The following is a 21,332-nucleotide window of genomic DNA, read 5'->3' as shown; positions in this document are numbered from 1 at the left end:
GTCAGTGACGTAAATATGCGGTGCCGTGAACAAGTCCAAAAGGGGCGATGCCGTATATTTACGGCGCTGTCTGTACGTTTAAAAAGTGCCCCAATTTCCTAACTTTTTCTTGCCTGGCATGTGCTGCCACTATGCGGGAATACAGGGAATTTTTTTCTCACACCTCTTTCTCTGTTTTCGTTGCATGGTTTGTTTGCTCTGGCGCATCTACTACTGCTCGTGCACTGGCGTGCATGCGGGCGCGTGGCGGTTCGCTTGGATTTTGTTCCACGGGTAGTTTGCGCTTCCTTCACTCGCAAAACTGATGGCTATCTCGTTACTAATCGCTCAAAGGGTGATTGCCTGTTACTTGCTCGTTTTTTTCCTCACAGGGGTGCACATATGAAGGATTCTGCCGTGCACGCGTTTCCTTTGTTGGAGACGCGCACACTGATTGCCTCTGGTTGGCAATAAGATGAAGGATTAGTGGAAGTTTGTCACATGTTTTGCTTTTCTGACGGGTGCGCAACCACACAGTTTTCTTTAGCGTGCATACCTATGCAGTTCGATTACACTATGAACGTAAATATTAGTGTAAGAGGAGGAACATTATAGACTTGCGAAATATTCTAGTCTGCACATTGTTCTAAGCCTTTGAACTATGGGTATAACAATGCATAGATTTTTAAATTCTTATAAGTTAATTTCCTATTTTTATTGTTGTTATTCATAAATAAACAGTACATATATACGACTGCAAAATATTTTTTTTCTCACTGTACGGTCATCCTAGAAAGATTACGGCAATATTTTTTCGAAATAGGTCCCTTTGAAGAACTTAAATCTGCAATAAAAAAAAATCGACCCTGGGAAATCGCATATGGTGAAAAAATCGACCCTGTAAGGGTTAAAACACCACTCAATAGGAAAACAACAAAACGCGTCTTGGTCCGCCGGAGCATCACAAGCTCGACGCATGCGGTATCTCGTGCTGCTGCGATCTGCGCGACGCTTCACATTACGCAGATGTAAACAATAGTCGAGTCTGTCAAATGTTTTTAGTTACTTCAGATTGTACGTTTTCCTGGTTAGTGTGTTTTTTCTTGTGGTGTTTTCCAAAATGTATGAACGAGGCTCTGCTGTATATTAAGTTAATGTCTGCTGTTTTTGCCATTTGTTTTCAAAATCATGGCCTATAATTGTCTCTTCGTAAGTTTGCTTTTAAAATGGCTCTTCAGCACGTCTCACTGATTTAACTGTTACTTTGCCTTCCCTCTGTTGCCCCTCTTTCATCGTTTTGGCACTTGATACTTGACAAGCTATTGTTGTTTCTTGCACTCAGCTGGTGAATCTGTTCCTCTCAAGCATACCTACAAAGAAATTGGCCAATGCTGGTTTTCATGTTCAGTGATGGCGTGATGCCCATTGTGATACTGTGAGGAGGAGCGGATGTTGTTAAATATGGAACTGACCACAGCACAACACATGTACACTCAATAAACTCATTGCTGCAGTGTTTGGCCAACTTGCCTAACGGCAGATTATTCCGAAGGAGGAGGTTTCATGGAGAACTGATAAAAAGCAATCGGTGAAGGAAGGAGTTGTAGGCCCCTTTCACTTATTGCCTTTGTAATCATTGCCTCACAGTTTGTACAGAGACACTAGATTTTTTTTTTTTTATCTCGGCAAAATGATGGTGTTCACAATTTATATTCTGCATCCACAGGTGTGCCAAGTGGTTCGAGGCATTGTGAATTTATGAGTTAACACATTTGAAAAGAATGGACATTGTCTTAGTCAATATTTATTTATTTATTTATTTATTTAATTTCATCATATCTGTGAGAACCAAGCAAGGGATGGGGCTTGTCTCAGACATTCAGTATTTTGGAGGTGTAATATAGCTGTTACACTTTTTATAGTTGGTGTCTTATTATTAAGTAATTAATGTGCATTTTTGTGCATCGTTGGAGATTGAATGTGTTGTTCAACTGCTGCAGACCCAGCAACGCCTTACGTCATCTTCTCCAATCGACATGAGCTAAGGAGTGTAGACTTGAACACCATGTCTCTACGGGCACTCATTACCGGCCTCAAGAATACCATTGCGCTGGACTTCTTCCACTCAGACTCTGGTGACATGCTTTATTGGACAGACGTGGTGGATGACAAGATCTACAGGGGCTCAATCATTTCAGGAAGTGAGTAAAGCCGACTTCTTGAAAAGTTTTGTCATTTCTCACGCTGTCTCTCACGTCTCCCTTTGCTTTGTGTAGCTTCGTTGCCCAGTTTCCTCTTACCTTGCATTTTCTTTTTAGCACTTAGATGTATAGAACACATATGTAGTGCAGTGAAGCATTCTGCTCACTTTTGAGATCACGCATGACATTGAATAAAAGCAAGAAAGGATAAGTGTTGTATAACAAAAAGGTGGCCATTATTTTGGGTGCTTATCACAAAAAAATGGGCAGTAGCATGGGCACTGTGTGGGTTGCCTAATTGATTTAAGAAACTCAGATTGGAGTCACAAAAGATAGTCTGAAAATGTGAATAGCTCTGTGAACTCTCATGTTGTGCTGGAGAGATTTGCATAATATTTGCATGTTTAGGTTGGCACTTTCGCTGTGTTTTTGCTACAAGGTTCTGGTAAGAATGTAAGAGGAATGTTGACTACCTCTTTGCTTATGTTTTCATGCCCTTTTTTTTCTTCTCGCTTTACATCTAAGGTCTTTCAAGTATTGAAGTGGTCGTGGAGACTGGCCTGGCAACAGCTGAGGGCCTGGCCGTGGACTGGATAGGCGAGAATCTGTATTGGGTGGAAAGCAATCTTGACCAGATCGAAGTGGCCAAACTGAATGGTAGCTTCCGAAGAACCCTGGTGGCAGGAAACATGGAAAGTCCCCGAGCCATTGTGCTCGATCCTAGATATGGGTAAGCTGGTGTAAATTTTGTTCTTGTAGGGGTGAAGGAGTTTTAGTGGGATTGCACTGGCTGTCATTCTCTTTTCACTACTTTCTAACTTACTCTGCCGCTGACCTCTTTTGAAATGGCATATTTGGTGTCACACATGAATATACACACTGTGAAACCCCAGATTATGCAATCCTGTTTATACAAAAGCCTATATGTAGGATGAATAATCTATGACAAGCTGGGGCCTTTGTGGCAGGCCTGTCACTGAAGCAATGCAGTTAAGGTTTGCATTACATGACACCAGATCACTCATGAACCTTCTTGTAATGACAGCTTGTAGTAATCAATGCAAAGCAGAATAGCTGGCAGATGTATGAATGAGGCCTTAGCTGGTAGCTCTTCACACGCACGAAGGACAAAGCTCATGTGTAAACATGACTGATTCTTGATTGATCCTTTTTGTTCTTTGTCAGCAGCCTGGATGTCTAGATAGCTTTATTATTGCAGGCTTCAGCCGCTTATGTGATTTGTGACAAGAAAGGAATAAAATCGGGGGAAAAGGATTCTGACAAAACGTGGCCACAGGCCACGTTTTAACATAACAGGAACATATATCATATCATAACAGGAACAAGTAACCTAAAACTATAGTGTCCACACTTGCATGATGATAATGTACAGATTTGGACATCATAGTTTATGTTACTTGTTCCTGTATTATACAACACTCTGACTATATATTTCAATTTATGATTCCCTGAATGTTCTATACTTGGGTATTCCACAGTAACAGACTAGTTCGTAATTTTTGTCTTGAATGTATTTTTGGAAGAACTTATGTCGTGACAGTATCAGGGACATAGTAATCTTGAAATGAAATGAAATGTTTATTGGAGACTAGCCATGATCTGTAAGAATGGTATGACATTCAGGGGCTTTGTTACTGCAGGCTAATGTTCTGGACGGACTGGGACAAGGAAGCGCCACGTATTGAGCAGGCATCCATGAGTGGTGATGGTCGGCGTGTGGTACTGCGTATTGATGAAGTCACTCAGGGGGGTGCATGGCCCAATGGACTCACGCTGGACTTTGTGGCACTACGCATCTACTGGATTGATGCCCGATCCGACTCTGTGCACACGTCACGCTATGATGGTTCGGACTACCACGAAATCCTGCGAGGTCACGAGACCCTGTCACACCCATTTGCCATTACCCTGTTTGGCAACTACGTTTACTGGACTGATTGGAGGACCAACTCAGTCATACGAGTGAGGGCCTCACTACTGCCTGTTTCTTTTTTCCTGTTTTTATTGTAGCTGTCTTTTTTTTTTTGAGACATTAAGGGTCACCAAAGACAAAATTAAGTCTAGGGTAAAGTCTAGGGCTAGGGTACGTGAGCTGTGGCACTGGCTAGCACTCCCAGGGTAAATTCTAGTAGTAAAAACTTAAATACCCAAGAAAGTGGATGGGGAAACGGCGCCGCAGTAGCTCAATTGGTAGAGCATCGCAGGCGTAATGCGAAGATGTGGGATCGTTCTGCACCTGCGGCAAGCTGTTTTTTCATCCTCCATTAATTTTTAATTTCTTTAAATCATTTAGTAAATACCCCCTATGTTGTCCTTGGTGTCAATGTTTGTTGACTTCTTATGATAAGTCTAGCTGGAGTGATATATCATCATCCTGAAAGTACATGTGTGTTTCTTCGCCAAAAAACGACTTAGTCACTGAGAAAATTTCAATTGAAGACACAGCAATTTGGTGCAGACAGGTTACAAACATGTTAGTGCACTGGCAGGATCCTGCACAACGCCAGTGATCCTGCAAGAAGGAGAGAACGGCGCACTAATCGATCACTTTATCTGATCAGAATGTTTGCCTTTACTGTCCCGTGAAAACTTTGATGATGTGTCTTCTCTGGGTTTGTGGTTGAGCTATTTATTTTAGGTCAATTATCAGAATCACCGAGTAGAACATGCAAGAATATTATGCCTTGCTTGCATAATATTTAAGGTGACGACTGGCATGTGGACCACTTTGTAGACTGCTGTGACATAAACTTGTGCTCTAGCCTTGTGCCACAATGTGACCTTCAGGAAATGCTCTCCTTAAGTAAGTCTAGAATTTCAAGATATCGGCCTGGCATGTGAGAGAAGAGCTAAGCACCCGTCCTGTCATCTTTGCCAAACTTCCTTACTCATATGCTTTTCTTTTCAGTGCAACAAGTGGAATGGGTCCGATGTGCAAATAGTCCAGAAGGCTGCTATACAACCTTTTGACATCCAAGTATTCCACCCATCAAGGCAACCAAAAGGTAGTTTGGTTTTTACGTTATTGTTTTCTTAAAAAGCATGGAAACGCATGGTTTTTATACAAAGGAAAGTGCATGGAGAGGAGAAACAGGGCTTTCTTATTAAATTGCTATATGATATTTTATTATTTCATTGTATTTTTGTATAGCTAGCTCTTTAACAGACATATTAGGCAGTCCCCATACGTGGAGGGAGGTTGGGAGAGGGAAAAGGCGGCATGAGAAGGCGAGGAAACACTACTGCTAGGCATGACGGTGGTTGCGGACAAACTGCATAAATTGAAGTTTAAAGTATGGTGCTGCATTTTGCTACTAATTCTGAAAAATAAACACCATACAAATATGTGAAGCGAACAACTGACGTGGGGCGTGCAGATGCAAAGCTGCATTAAAGCATTACTCAAGTAATATTCTGCAACAAAAAAAAAAAAAAAACCGACACAAACGTAAGAGAAGAAGATACACCAAGCGCAAACTTTCAACCAAGTTTATTGTACCACTGAATCGCTTTTATACATGTGAAGCAGTGTAGACTACGCATGCGCTTACAGGAAAACGAACTGCGCATTCGTGTAACGTAGTTTGCGAGTCATGTGATGCCACCTCCAAGAAACTTTGTTATTTTTAGTTCTTTTTCTGTGAGAGCCAGTGAAGGGACACTAACACACTTATCACTGAATTTTGTAATCATCTGCGCTTCAGTTATTTCACGGATGAACTGCATCCTGCCACGGGACGCAATCGTGCATTCGTTGTCGATAGGTTTGCAGCCATGATCGCAACAATGAATCGCCAAGAACCCACAGGTGCCATATTTTACGTTGTTGCGGTGTTCGCGGAGCCGATCATTGAGGCAACGCCCAGTTTGCCCGATATATTGCTTCCCACATGAAAGCAGGAGGTTGTAAACCACCCAGCGGACACACTCAACAAACTTCTTGGAGTGTTGCTTTCTGCAATTATCGGATGGGACGGCATTTGGATCCCTCAACCTGCAAAGCTTTGCCGAGCTAGTCGGGAGCAGAAAAAACAACTCTTACATTCGCCCTTTGGGCCATCTTTTTCAAGTTATGGGATATCCCATGCATGTAAGGTACAACACTTACTTTAGGGCGTTTGCCGGGAGGGCCATTGGCAGCTGACTTCTGCGAGCTAGATCATGCTGCTCTTAAAATGCGTTCCACGACAGACACTTGCACCTCCTTAGGATATCCAGCCAAGGACAAACATGGAGTTTACTTTTCAAAACTTATGTCCACTACATGGCAGCAAGACTTGCTAAGGGCATTCTTGAAGCACAAACTGATAATGGCCCGCTTAACAAGCTTAGAATGTGCGGGCGTATATGGCAGAAGTGGCTTGTTGGCTTGCGGCTCATATTACCAACACGTGTGGCTGTCCTGAAAGCTCAGGCGAAGATCAAGAAAGCGAAGAGACTTCTCTGCCGGCAACTCATGAGTGGTTTGAAGGGGTAATAAGCACTTCTGAAACGTTTCTAATGTTTTCTTTCCTTCCAGAATGAAGGCATCAGAAGAACAGTCAATGAAAATAAAAAGTCACCAACATATCTAAATATCTTAAAAACTGCAGTGCCTTGCACTTGTAGGGAAATGTCATGGTCTAAACAGTATAAAAACAAGTCACTAATAATGGGAGCAATGCAAGAGCCAATACAAACTCCGCTCTTCTGCAAAAAACATTGGTTATCCCAAGTGATGAAGATGGAATTAAGATAAAGCTCTAAAAGTTCTAAAAACTGACTGTAAGACATGCCGGCCTCATTCTGCAAGGAAACAGCACCATACTCATCAATACATTGCTCAACACAGGACAGTACGCTTCTATGCGGCAAAGAATAATAGAGGTCCTTTACATTGATAGTTTCTTGGAGGCGGCATCACATGACTCGCAACTATGTTACAAGACTGTGCAGTACGTTTTCATGTAAGTGCACGCGCAGTCTACACTGCTTCGCATGTATAAAACCGATTCAGTGGTACTAGAAGTTTAGTTGAAAGTTTGCGCTTGGTGTGTCTTCTTCTCTTACGTCCATGTTGTTGTTTCTTGTTGCGCAATATTACTTGAGTAATGGATTACCAACTTGCCTGGAATGCTGCTCGCATTAAAGCAGCGTAGTATCTAAGCAACACTACAGGAGTAGTCGCACGTCAAATCAACACTCACTGCGGCAGCTTTGCGACCAAAGCATTGCTCGAGGTCGCAGGTTCAATCTCGCCCGCGGCAGCCACGTTTCGACGGGGATAATATACAACAACACTTGTGTACTTAGATTTAGGTGCACATCAAAGAACCTCAGCGGGTCGAAATTAATCCACAGTCCACCACTACAGCGTGCCTCATAATTCAATTTTGGTTTTGGCATTTACAGCCCCATAATTTAATTAAGGTTTAACACTTCTACCACGATGCGATGTGCCGTATGAAGCAATGGCAATGCTAACCATCTCGGAGGTTATGAGCAATGGTGCACAACAACGCCTCAAACAAACATGCCTTGCTGTGTGTTCTGTATACTACGGCGGCAAACAGCAGTGGTGCACGCAAGGTAACGTTTAGCATCAAATTAAACATTTACCGTCAATATCACTGCTAGTTACATTCAATCAAAGCAAATAGCACAGAATGCTTTGCTTACATCTAGTCCCACAGCGCGTGGGATCTGCATAATTTTTCATTTACAACCTGTGCCAAACGTTTTGTGCAAAGGAGTACAAAGAAAAGGGAGGGCTCATATGCAAACTTTTCCTTCAAGAGCAGCTTCATTGTATTGCACTTTGCTTTTCCTTGAAGCCACACCTGAAGGCAAAGTTTGTGTACGAACTTGTGCCACCAGGTTGTGTAACCGTGCCATGATTCAAGTGAAAGCAGCAATGATAGCTGTGGTGAATGAACATATGAAATAAAATTGATCCAAAAGTTTTACTTTGTGCCAACAGTTGTGCAAGGTTGCTTTTAGAAAGATTTGAATTTTGTATGCATTAATTTGTGGAAGTTATATGTGCACATTCTATATTGCTTTTTAAAGAAACACTAAAGAGAGACACTATATCAGTTTAGACTGATAAAGTGATGTTTCGAAACTCTATTTTCATCATCATCATCATTTATTTTCCTTAAGGACCCCTGTAGAGGTATTACATAAGGGGGAGTTACAGAAGATAAGGATAGAAACAAAGATAAGGTTACAATTTCTTACAAGACTCAGCCTGTGGATTCGCATTAAAACAAACAAACAAACAACAACAAAAAAGAAAGAAAAAAGCCAAGAGGCACACTGAATATAATGCAAAAGCAAATCAGCAGAACAGTCACAATGTGAGACGGCAATCGCAAAAGAATGAAGGCGCAGTACTTATAAGCACAGTCATTATAAGGTTAGGGTTTAAGGTGATCAGTTAGCAGCTGCTTGAAGATAATGGGGTTGCGCTCATTGACAACTCTATCTGGTAAATTGTTCCACTCTATAATGGCGCTAGGCAAAAACGATTGATTAAAGGAAAATGTTGTACCATGCAAGCGCTGGATGCTGCAAGAGTTAAAAAGGCGACGAGATGTACGGGTTGGTGGGATTAGAAGCCTTCCATGAAGTTCGGGGAAGTTATAATAAAGTCACTGGAAAAGGCACAGTTTCCAAGAGATTGCAATTGTGCAATCTTCTGGTAGCAGACGACATGGCACTGCACTCTGCCAGCTCGTTGGCACTTGCTACATCACCTGTCAGCTGAGAAATAAAAATAATGACATTAGTAAATTGCTTCAAGCATTGAGTAAGCGACCAGCACTGCAGGTGTATACTTAAAACTTCCAAGGTAACATTTAATTTATACTGTTTTTAATGAGCAAGCAGAAACATTGCGCAGTTCCTTGACTAGTGCGCAGTATGGTGATGACCACTTCAGAAGCGGCACCCTCTCGTCTATTGGCCTTGCCCTACCATTCTTACATTTCTGGTTTGGGAGTGGCCCATTTGGTGATGCAAGCGGTGATGTTAACCATTTGCTTTCCAAAGTGTCATATACCGTTCTAGGACAGCAGTAGGTCATATGCATGAAAAATAAGTAGGCCATTTGTTGATGAGATTCTTTTCTCTATGGGAACAGGCAACGGCAAGAACGGCTGTGCTGCCAACAATGGCGGCTGCTCTCACCTCTGCCTCCTGAGCTTTAACAACACCTACAAGTGCAACTGCCCGCATCTCATGCGCCTCGGAGAGGATGGCAGGACTTGCTACAGTAAGCTTTCGAAACTGCTGTGTCATTCCTGCATGCAGTGATTTCCCATGTGTTTGTTCTCTTTCAGTCTAGGTTCGTTATAGGTTGCACGCTATTGCTTTCATGTGTAGAGAGGAATGTGACACAAGCTTTTCATCTTTTTTGCAGGCATGGAGCGTGTCCTGCTTTTTTCAAGGCCCAATGAAATTAGAGGCGTTGACCTCGATATGCCGTACTACCATGTCATTCCACCTTTCAGTTCTCCAAAGGTATACTTAAGATTTCCATTTTTCTTTAAATTACTTCATCGTTGTTGGCATTTCCTTGCCAGTGTACCGCCTTGCATAAGAGTGCATAGTTGTGCCTAGCAGCTCAAACGACATTTAACATTGTAGAAGCGGGGTGGAGAGGGAGAACATTTAAACATAGTTTTACAACCTTGCAGAATCAGAACTCAAGCTCCGGCAGAGCTGGTAACACCATAATTGACAAATTTTTTTTCAAATTACTCGTCATGATGGCTCAGTTGGCTATGGTGCTATGCTTCGAAGCCTGAGGTTGCATGTTCAATTGCCACCCATTACAGCTGCATTCTGATAAGGGCCGAGTGCAAAACTTTAGAGTACCATAATTTAGGTGCACTTTAAAAACCCCAAGTGGCCTAAGTTGAACCGGAGCTGTGCACTATGCTGCACCTCATAATGCTGTGATGTTTGGGGATGTTAACCTGCATAATTTAATTTTTAGTTCCGTAAACTGAATAAGATAACTTACACAGCACCTTCGCCTACCTGTTAATGTAGTGTTTTCATCTTGTCTGCTCAGGTCATTCATGCAGTGAAGCTGGATTTTGATTCCAAACGGCGCATGATCTACTGGTCAGACACTCACCTGAATGAGATAAAGCGGGCTTCTCTCCTAGGCTCAGCTGTCGAGACTATCATTGACACCGGTAAGTGCACAGACTTGTGTTTTAGCTCATATTTACTTACTTGTTTATTTATTGTTTCTTGAAAGCTGCTCTTGTTGTGGATAGGGGACACAATGCTGTTTGTACTAGCTTCCAGTGAAGGCACTGTCAAAATGCATTCTATCATTTATGCTATGCCAAGTTTAATACAGTCGACGCTCATTACAACGGATCGTGATAATCCTGCGAAAGAGGTCCGTTATACTCGAAGTCTGTTCTATCCAAAATTAGGGCCATGTTATGTTGTCATATGGTAAAACTTAAACCCACAAGCGATCACAAAAACATCAAGAACGTTAAAAAAAGATGTACAGTGGAATCTCGATTAACGGAAATCGCTTAAATGGAACTGCCTCTTAAACGGAACACCATCCTCATGGTTGGTTGGTTTTGTGTTAATGCAATTGTATGTAGCTTTGTCTCTCAGTAAATGGAACTCCTGATAAATGGAACCAATTTCTCTGGTACCTTGAGGTTCCATTTGAAGAGAGTCTACTGTATATATATATCTATATATAGATAAACAGGTTTACGTGATAATCGTACAACCACACGGTACGGTGTCCTCCTGTCCACTGTTTTCTGGATGCTGACAAATAGCAGTTTCCCAGCACTAGAGCACATAAACACCTGCACAATGGCAAGATTAACGGGAGGCTCTGCCGTGCCGGCTGCCTCGCTTGAGCTTGTCGCCTTCGCCAATTACAGATACATTGGCTACAGTTTGTTCTTCACACAAAACAGCGGCCAGTAGTATTAACTGATGCTTTAATTTTATTGTAACAGGTTGATTATAGAAAAGAAAATGAAGGAAAAAATTACTTTTGTAAAATTTAGTTCCAAAATGCCAGAGCCAGTACGGCTTTGTGTAGCCAAGGATTTCAATGGATTTTCTTTTTTTTTTTTGCATTTGGGCCATTGTGGTTCAGCAGAACTTTTTGAAGCTTGCTAAATTCAGTCTCTTTGGCTCTTTTAAAACATAACGTAATCGACTTGTTATGATTAAAATTTAACTAGGCTCTAGTTGACGCCATCAATATCCATAACATCACAGCAAGCTGGTGCAACATGGAGGAAGGAAACTGAGGAGAGGCCCTACCCCCTCCGCGTGCTAGGAGAAAAGTGTGGAGAAAATGGCGTCGTAGGTCCTCCTTTGTTTTGCTGTTTTTTTATTTCTTTGCTGTAGCGGCCCTGCCTTTCGGGCCGCAATGGCAGCTTTGTTATTGTTCTGTGCATTCACACGTGTTGCTCCGTAAGTTTCGTACTCTGGCAAAAGTGCCGCGCGGGCAGGTTTGCGTTGGTCTCCGTGTTTTGTTGCACTGCATTATCTGGACTGTGCTCTCCCGGATGTTGCTGTGGCCAGCTGGGACAGGAGAAACTAAAGTTCGTGAAATGAACGCGCATGCAACGCTGTACGCAATGTACCATGCCATGGCAATGGCAACGGACAAAGGAATATCTGAGATAAATTTTGCCCTCTTTGGTGGAATCATGCTAACGTGCTAACGATTGTTTAGTATTGCTACAAAGCGCGCGGGTCCGAGCAGCACGGTTGCGCGCAGCGTGGTGTGGTTTCGCGAGAAATGTAAACAAGAGAGGAGAGCTGGCCCGATAGGCAGAGCAATGCCAACTTCAGGCTTCACTTTCGCTTCACTAAGAGTGACGTCAGGGCCTCTCCTCAGTCTCCTTCCTCCGTGTGGTGCAAGAACTTAAAGGCGGTGTTGCCAGCCGTCTTTTGTTCTTGTGTCTTGTCTGACCTAACAAGCATCTTCTTGCGGTACAATTAAACTTTCTTTCTGTATTGTAGAAAGGTAATTTACTTATACGGCTAAAATAACTTTTCTCTTTAGGGTCCCTTTAAGCATGGGAAACTTAACTCATAGCCTATAGTAATGTTTTTGATATGCTGTACAGAAGTTTCAGTATGAATGGTTCAGAAAGCATGTCACTAATTAATTAATCATTGTGGAACTATTACACCAATTAAATGTTAAACGAAATAACATTCTTTAGCTTTTCTTTTTTGCAAGTGTACTCCCCATGGCCAGAAATAAAAGAAATTGTTTTAATTTTTCTCGATGTGGAACTGTATTTTTGCATTACAGGGCTATAACATTTGGAATGTAATGCAGTGCAGCAAGTTTCAGTTTCAGTTTATTGATGCGATTGAAATGTTTTACAGAAAAAGTAACTCTAGGAGGTCTCATAGTCAAAGACTGGGGAGGGACCTCCCCAGTTTGTGACATTTAAGTTGGGACATTTAGTGCAATGCTGTGAAGCTGCTGGCAGGCAGCCAATGAAAATGCAGTTTAAACTTGATTTTATGAAACTACGTCTTACAGATGCCAAAACTAAAAAGAAAGAGAAAAAATTATTTCTTACCATATGGCGAATAATTTTAATATGCAGTGAAAACAAATGTTTGAAATGTGTGCTTTGTATGTGCAGCTTTTTAAATTTTTGGAATAAATCTTAAAGGAAGATTTGTATGTGATGGTTCACACTTCAATAATGAAACTGAAATCTGTAGCTCTGATTAAAACATATTGCATGTCTACTTGCTCAGGCTCTCAAAACTAAGCTGTGTTGATGGCTTTATGGCTTCCATGCAGTTATTGAAAACCCATATGGCTTTGCTGTGGACTGGATCTCAAGAAACATGTTCTTCACATCTTATGGAGAGGCAGGCAAACACATCTTTGCCTGCAGCCTGGATGGCGAGTATGTGTCGTCCATTATCGATACCAACCTGGACTCTCCAGGTTCCCTGGCAGTTCATCCCACATTGGGGTGAGAATAACATCTTTGATATTTAAAACATATTTTGTGCTTCTTTTTTCAACGAATTTTTTTTTTTGCTGCTTTGGTTTCTCTTTTGTGCACTGGTTGACAACATTTGCCATTTACTTTTACGGTAGGAGATATAGAGAAAGAGGCACTAGATTGGGTCATGCACCATACTTCTTTGGAAAGGAAGCATCTTGGTTTTATAACATGGCAGGGCTAGCCAAGCTGCTGTAACACAACTTTTATCCCACTGTCCGTTACCATAAATCTGCATTCTGGTATGTATCAATGTAGGGAAATAAAATCGACCCAAATCGAATCAACATTGAAACTGCTGGGTTATCGGTAAATCTGTTTATCTTACTAACAAGTGATTAAATAGTTATAGATTAAATCGTGTGCTGCACTACTGTGTTTGCATGTATATAATGTGGCCACAAAGATAGAGCAGTCAAGGAGGACTTTCAGTGACTCAGAAAATGTTTATGGAATATTACAGATATAATGTGAACGAAGGATGTGTAATGTGGGTGCAGCCATGGTTTTAAAACAGCATCCCACTTTGCTTTCCTTTAAAGGTTGTTGTCGGCTCCATAAACTATGTATTAGTATGAAGACTCAGTTCCTTGATAGCGCAGCAAATCATTAATTGCATCATCTCTGGACGTAACCAGTTCCCAATGTATACCATTGGCAGTGTAGTCTTGTATGTGAAACAGGGTGCTTGTTACATTGCAGAAATTGTAGATGGTGGTCACGTGTTATCGCTAGCCGCTCGTGCATTCACGCATGTACCAGTCAGCCTGGTGTAGTGGTTGAAGGCCACATAATGACTGTGTCACTAAAAGCTTTGCGGCCATTACCGAATTGTGCTGTATGCTTCTTTGCATTTGCCGCAGGGTAAATCTGGTCCTTTACTATGGCCTCTCGGGTAATGCAGGGGCTCTTTCTCACCTTCCCTTGCCTCTTATCTTGTTGAACGTTTAGTGGACTGGGCTTACGGAGGCATTGTCATGGGGTTGGGAGGCATGTTAGTAGTGGGTGGTACCGCAGAAACACCACTCTCAGCTTTAGAGACATAACCAACCTTCTGCTTATGTCCAAGGTCATGCTGCAGTTGGTATGCATTTTGAATTGGTCACATTAGAAGGTGATGGTAATTAATTGTTTATTGCACTCTCCAGGAACTTAAACTTCATGCTGAAATTACTGTGTTAATAGCCATTCGATAAACAAATTGTGCTGGTGCATATTTAAGTGAGAACACTGTGGTGTAGGATGACATGCAATCTGCTACAGCTACGTGTAACCATGGTAACCTGCTATGTGCAACCTGCACGTCCACCAAGGTTCATGCAGGTGCTTTTCATGCTGATGTAATGGGACCACTTGGCAGTGGCTCTGTGACAGAAATGTGATGCATTTCCTTGGATAACGTGTTGATGCCGCTGGACTTCCACAGACGGGACCGTGCAGGGGTGCACATCACACTAGCTTTCCACACTGTGGGATCTCCTTCCACTGACAATTTCATACCAGTAGTTAATTCTTACCTGCTTCTGGACCATGTTTTAAATAGTCATTTATAACATTCTTTTAGGCTCATTATGTGGACTGACCATGGCATGCCCCATGAAAGAATTCAAGTTGCGAAGATGGATGGGTCATCACGAAAGACACTAACATCACGCCTTGATAACCCAAAGCTTGAAGGATCTACAAGTGAGTATTGTGTGGTGTTGCAGAACTTGTTCTTAAGCTTAGAGAGAGATGTTGTAGAGGAAACGCTGAGAGGTTTGACTGAACTACAGTGTTTTGGCCAGCTACTCATCATTTGGGTAACAAGAACAAAGGAAAGGGAGAAAGTGAAAAAGGAGATCATAAAAAAAAATTAGATGCACATGAATGGAATGAAGAAGAAAAACTGGAAACACTCATAAGCAGCTGTTTTACACTTCATCCAGCGCCCTTGCTGAAGACAGCAGAGTTGTTGAGCCAGAAATGGTCATGGTCATGGAAATGGTCATCATGGTCATGAAGCAGGTCATGTGGTTACTTGCTGTGTCTCTTGTGCTCATGTATGGTGTCTAATAATTTAGCATGCCTGAAGGGCTAGCTCAAAAAAAAGGGACCTCCTGTATATAAAGAAAGGCCCATTTACGATATCCATGAATGGCTAAAGCAAAATGGTACTGCCACGTTTGGGAAATGTGTTCTGAAAACAAAGCTCGCCGGCTGTGAGTTGCACTGTGGAGCTGCTTTCAAGCAGAAACTAGTACCACTATAAACGTTTATTGTGCATGACAATTTAAGCATTGTTGAGCCTTTAAAGTTTCTAGGGATACAAGATTGTTGCTGAATTACTGATAGGTTAAATATTGCTCCTTGTTTGAACAGGAGAGATTGTTACATGTTTACACAAGCTGCCGAGGTTTAAAGCCACTGTCTTTGAGGCAGTTGAGGGGTTTAAAGGACGCATTTTGGAACCCATAACAGGCCCCATAATCTCACTGAACACCACTGGCTATCTACATGCTCTTTTCTCCAACATGAGGAAAGAATGCGGTTTCCAACATGCTGCATTTTAATGTTTCTTCATCTTGTCGGTGACTGCAAGTTCTTGTTTTGTAAGGATGGCACTTGGAAGGATGCAAATTTTCATTTTTTTTTTAAAAAAAGCTACACAACTCACAAAGTTTATATTTTGAGAAAATGTGCTCAATAATAAGGGTAATATACAGGCCAATTTTGAAGGGGGTGTGTGTGTGTGTGTCAATTAGGCATAAAATAAACATTGCTAAACTTTCTTTTTTTTTTGCCGATTTAGAGGCATTATATGAAATGCTTCAGAAGTTTCTCCACTTGCCTGAAAGGGCCAAGAAGACAGAGAGTTCATATTTGGAGGAAATGGGGTCTCCTCTATGGGCGACATGTACTGAAATTTTGAAGTGTGTAGGGGAATTATGTGCTTTGAAAATAATTACTGAATACTCGTCATCACCCAATTTTTATCTGCTGTACAAGGTATCTAGTTGCTTTCCCCTGGTCTCCTTAAAGAAGTATGCGAGGCACGGTGTTTATACATTGTTTAAGTAGAAAGCATGTTGTTAATCGCGAACAATAAATGTTTAATCTATGCAAGTTATTTACAGGCATTGGAGAAAGTTACTTATTCAAATGTTCCAGAGTGTCACATTGTCATTATTCACACTGTTTCCCATATTCCTAAAACAACTGTACAAGACAAAACATTCAGATTCGGCAAAAATATGGAAAATATTAAGTGTAATGTGTGGCAAAATTTCATGTTTCTGGCTTGAACGTACACTTTGGAAATAATTATTGAACCCTAGTTCTTTTGGTATTTCCTTGTGTGATACAATGATTGTACTTGGTTTCTCAGCTGTCCCTGGTCTATACAAGCCATCTAGTTTATATATTTTATGAAATTAAGGGGTATGGGTAATGTGTAAGCAAAGATAAATGTGTGTGGGTTAATTATGGCCTTTGCAATCGATTGCTATGTAAGTGCTTTGGAGCGTTATGGGTGTGCTTTACGAGCAGCACAAAATTTAGCCAGCTTCCCTGGCACAACTAAAACGCCACCAAGATCAAGATCAATGAACTTGGGGAGAATGCCACAGTAGTACATTTGTGTGCCAAGCTAAACAAATTGCGCATCAAGTACAGCATTTTGTAAAAAATTTCTTTAGCAAGTGCTTAAAAGCCTCACACTGTCATTTTCCACTGTTTTCCAATGTCCCATATAATTCTGCATGACACAAAGTTTACATGTTGAAGAAATGTGGGGCGTTATAACTGCAATGTGTCCTGAAAATTTTCTGCTCCCAGCATTACATTACAGCATTACAAATAATTATTGGCCCTTCAATTTTTCGGTATTTTTGTGTGGTTTACATGTGTATTTTAGGAACAATGCAGAATTTATGACTGCCTATGGAGAACTGTGAAAGCAACCAAGATAACGGGGGGCGGGTACACTATAGCCAATTGTCTGCCGAAGTGAAATGTGTGTGGATAAATCACTGCCTTTGTAAAAATTCCTTAACAAGCGCTAAAAAGCGTTATATGCAGTCAAGTTTTCAAGCAGAACAGTTAATATGCAGGCCGCATATTCAAGTACGTGATTTAATTACAGGCATTTAAAACTATTATTACAGCTGCTCAAAGCAAGCAGCTTCTCTGTAAATAGGGTTTTGATTCTGCAAGTTCGTACAAGTCTGCTGTAAATTTTTATACTTCCTTAACTCTCAATTTCTGTGGGATTTGAAATGCAGGCTTGACCGTGGACTTCGAAACAAACTACTTGTACTGGGTGAACCGTGACCAAGGCATGGTCCAGCGACTGCTGCTGACCAGTCCAGATCCTGTGGTTGAGAACCTGGATGTGGCGATGGGTGGAGAGCAGCCACACGCTCTCACCATCTATGGCTCACAGCTGCTGTTGGCCACCGACTATGCCATACATGTTGCTGATAAGCGCAGCCCCAGAAACGGCACTGTCCTGCGCAACAACACAGATACTGTGCTTGCACTTGCTGTGTACGATGCAAGCCAACAAACTGGTAAGGAGCACTGTTACCTTTTTTTCTTTCTGGAAGACTTCCATTGTCATTTGGCAGCATAAATCACTGCGGCAGATTGTATGTCATGCTATGCCAAAATGTTTGCCTTTAAAAGCACAGCTTACAGTAGAATTACACATCATTAGCTGACATTATAATCTTGATATTTACTTTTGACCCTCTGAGACTCTCAGAGTTCCTTATCATACTATATTTATGGTCATTTGTAATTGGTCAATTAATCAAACAGTTCAATATCGAATAACAGAAATGAGATGCAAAGCTACCTCGACTGATAGCTATGACTAGCATCCACCCTAGTAAAGGAGGCTGTTGCCATGTTATATTTCTGGAAATACATTGTACCAACCAACTCTGATGGCCAACCCTTCATTTACATGGCAATCCAGTTAACTGATTTCTGCTCATCGAGATTCTACTGCGTGTATGAAGCCCATGAATAAGACTGAATTTGCGAAGCTTTTTCTATTTTATTGGCTACAATGTGTGTGCATTGATTCAGCTGCCTCAATAATTAGGAATTTCTTTAATGCTGTAAGAAAATGAAGCGCCGTTGTTGTACTGTAGGTCTGTTTGTCATGGCAGCCTGTTTTATTTTATGTTCAGGCGAAAATCTATGCAGCAAGAATAATGGAAACTGCACGCACCTTTGTTTGCCGACATCACAAACTACGAGGGTCTGCAAGTGCACAACTGGATTCCTGCCTGATCCAAGTGACGAGACTAAGTGTGTCGGTAAGAATTAAAAAAATTGTGTGAACTGAGAGCTTCACTAATTGTGTATCACATAACATTCCACAGATATTGTTAGTGCAAACACACAAGGCTTTTCAAAATGACTTTGAGAGGTTTAAGTGCAGTCAGCATTGTAACCGACAGCTAATCAACATCAATATCTCTGACCTTGTGAACAAAGAACAGGCAGGCACTCAGGGCAGGCTGATAACGCATTGCAGTTACAGCAAAAACACACAAGTGACCAGGCAGAGATGATATAACAAGCACTGATTGACCAACTGAAAATTTACTGCACGCATTGCTAACTTTTACACATCTCTACAAAATTACCCAAGATTTTGCACATGATATAAGACAAAACTTACTGTGTACTGCGCACATAATCCATGCCCATACACATGTATGAACTGCTGCACAGTGACGATGCTTGCTGCTCATTCGTTCATATTTTCTGTGTTGTTCATCGTGCCTTTTTGCTTTGACCTCACAGAAGTACCTGACACAACTTTTTCAGATTGCAATATTTTGGCAATAAATGCAAGTCTAAGCCTTGGAACTCTAGAAAAAATATTGGCAAGTGTTAAAGTGCCCTCAGTTATTTACTGTGGTACTTCTTGCCATGAACCAGTTTCGGTACTTAGGAGGTGCGTGTGTCACATGACGTCGTGATACACTGGCCCACTCCACTATTGCGATACCTAGCCTTATTGCTAAACGGCATCAGCAAAGTTTGCTCACTCGATGTCATAATGTCGTGATAATGTGGATGACCCTGGGCCCTGCATTTTATACCAGCTTTACCTTAAAATTAAGATACCTTGTGTAACTTCATCCCTACTTTTGTACTTGAAAAGTACGAGAAGCACATATTAGAGTTTCGTCAAGTTTACCCCCTGTGGTGGCGTAGTGGCTATGGCGTTGTGCTACTAAGCCTGAGGGTGCAGGATTGAATCCCGGGCATGGCGGCTGCATCTTGATGGGGGCGAAATGCAAAATTGCCTGCGTCCTGTGCATTAGATACATGTTAAAGAACCCCAGGTGGTCAGCATTAATCTCGAATCCCCCACTACTGTGTGCCTCGTAATGAAATTGCTGTTTTGGCACACGAAACCCCAGAATTACATTTTTTCTGCAAGTTAAAAAATATGTGTTGTTCACCCTTCGGTGCACCAACGTTTTAATTTTTTTATGTCAGAGATTTGTTCTGTGCCGTAACATGTGTCATGCGTCACATTGATCATATACTCTGTATGCTCTGAAAAATTCATCCGGTATAGAGGTATGCTGCTTCAATTATCGAGTTGTCCTTGTGTTTCTTAAAATTGTTCTTTTTTTTTTCTCAGGCTACGCTGAATTTCTTTTGTACTCCATCAACTATGAGATACGAGGCAACTCCTTGGTGTTGTCATCATCACCATCTGAGCGTGTGCTGGCTCCCATCTCCAGAGTCTCCATGGCAACATCTATTGACTTTGTTGATGGTTGGTAGTCACATTGTGGTTTCCTGATATTCCACAAGACAGTTTTGAAAGCGTGAGATATATATTGTGGCAAAGGCATATTACTGTCGAATTAATTCTGTAGAGGGGTAAGTTGTCTTGGGTTGGAGGTTTTACAGCACTAGAAAACGAAAACACAGCAAAAAGACAGGAGAGGCACTGATCCTTGCTGTGTCTTCTCGTCAATCTTCTTGCTGTGTGTCCGTATTCTGGCACTGTAAGTATGCGAGACTATTAAAACTAGCAAGCCCAGCTTTCCATCTTAACTACTGCCCGAGGTTTGTTTGTGATTCTTTGAAGTATATAGGAACAAGGGTAGGCTATGGAAGGTGAAGGGGAAGAACTGTCGCAGGGTAGGTAGGAAGAAATGATGTGTGTCACGAATGTGCATAGAAGAGACTCTACTGAGAGGGTGGGCTGTGGGGATGAAGTTGACAGTTTTTGTCATATATGCTGGAACTAAGAAGGCACAGAAAACAAGCATTTGTTAGAGTTAGCTGACCTGAAATGCACTGTGCACCCAAATTCTTGTCAAGTGAAGCCATTCCTTCAAACAGTCACCTATCCTAAGATCCTTCCAGTGCATGTGTCATTGTCAGTGCTGCAGTTCTCTGTTTGGAAGCATTGACCAGCTAGCCCAATTACATTTACTGATACTTCTTTATTCATGTGAACTAGAATGCTTGTGTTAGTGCGGATTACTTTTGGACTGTCTGGAGGCTGGTTTTGCTACACTAGTCAGGTACAGCTGCACATATAACATCTGATGCCAAATAACTGCTTGTATTCTTACTGTAGTAATAGAAGCTGGCTGGTGCCAACATCACTGTCAAGCTTTTGATTTTGGGTAGTTTTGTGGCTGTAAGCAAGCTGCATATTTCTAAACAAAGTGGGGACTGTGACATGAGTTAACGTATGGGTGTAGGCAAAGAGAGCAGATGCGTAAACTGGCTTTCTACTTGTTTTTCGCTATCTGCTATCTTCAGCAATAAGCTTGGGGAGGAAACTTTTTAAAACTTACCTCAAACTATTTATCTTGCCTTTTGACTAAGCACGTGTCTGCGGACTTTGTCCCTACTGTGTAGGTCGTTAATATGAACATGGACTTATTCATGCATATTAGGCTAGAAGCTCGGGCGAGTTGGTCGTGGTTTATAACAGCGGTATTGCGTAGCACGCGACTGTAGGAAGAAAAAAAGACAGAGAAGAGTAAAGAGCACCCTTTACCCTTCTCTGTCCTTTTTCTTTTTATAGTTGCGTGCTATGCAATAGTGCCGTTAGGAATTATTAATGCAC

General features: G+C 41.6%; 1 protein-coding gene across 2 annotated transcripts in view; it reads left to right on the top strand.

The window, feature by feature from the left end:
• LRP1 (LDL receptor protein 1) overlaps positions 1-21,332 on the top strand; it is a 207,062-nt gene that overhangs the window by 71,296 nt on the left and 114,434 nt on the right. For both annotated transcript variants that reach the window (XM_070532085.1, XM_070532084.1), the window contains 12 exons: positions 1,980-2,180; positions 2,706-2,910; positions 3,842-4,163; positions 5,110-5,206; positions 9,325-9,456; positions 9,604-9,704; positions 10,261-10,387; positions 13,018-13,195; positions 14,793-14,914; positions 17,491-17,778; positions 18,406-18,534; positions 19,881-20,018. In XM_070532085.1, the coding sequence (XP_070388186.1) occupies positions 1,980-2,180; positions 2,706-2,910; positions 3,842-4,163; positions 5,110-5,206; positions 9,325-9,456; positions 9,604-9,704; positions 10,261-10,387; positions 13,018-13,195; positions 14,793-14,914; positions 17,491-17,778; positions 18,406-18,534; positions 19,881-20,018 (2,040 nt within the window). The remainder of the gene's footprint in view (positions 1-1,979; positions 2,181-2,705; positions 2,911-3,841; positions 4,164-5,109; positions 5,207-9,324; positions 9,457-9,603; positions 9,705-10,260; positions 10,388-13,017; positions 13,196-14,792; positions 14,915-17,490; positions 17,779-18,405; positions 18,535-19,880; positions 20,019-21,332) is intronic.

The sequence above is a fragment of the Dermacentor albipictus genome, chromosome 1 (assembly GCF_038994185.2).
Source record: "Dermacentor albipictus isolate Rhodes 1998 colony chromosome 1, USDA_Dalb.pri_finalv2, whole genome shotgun sequence".
Lineage (NCBI taxonomy): Eukaryota > Metazoa > Arthropoda > Arachnida > Ixodida > Ixodidae > Dermacentor > Dermacentor albipictus.
Note: the sequence above shows the minus strand (reverse complement) of the source record. Positions and strands in the feature narration are given on the sequence as shown.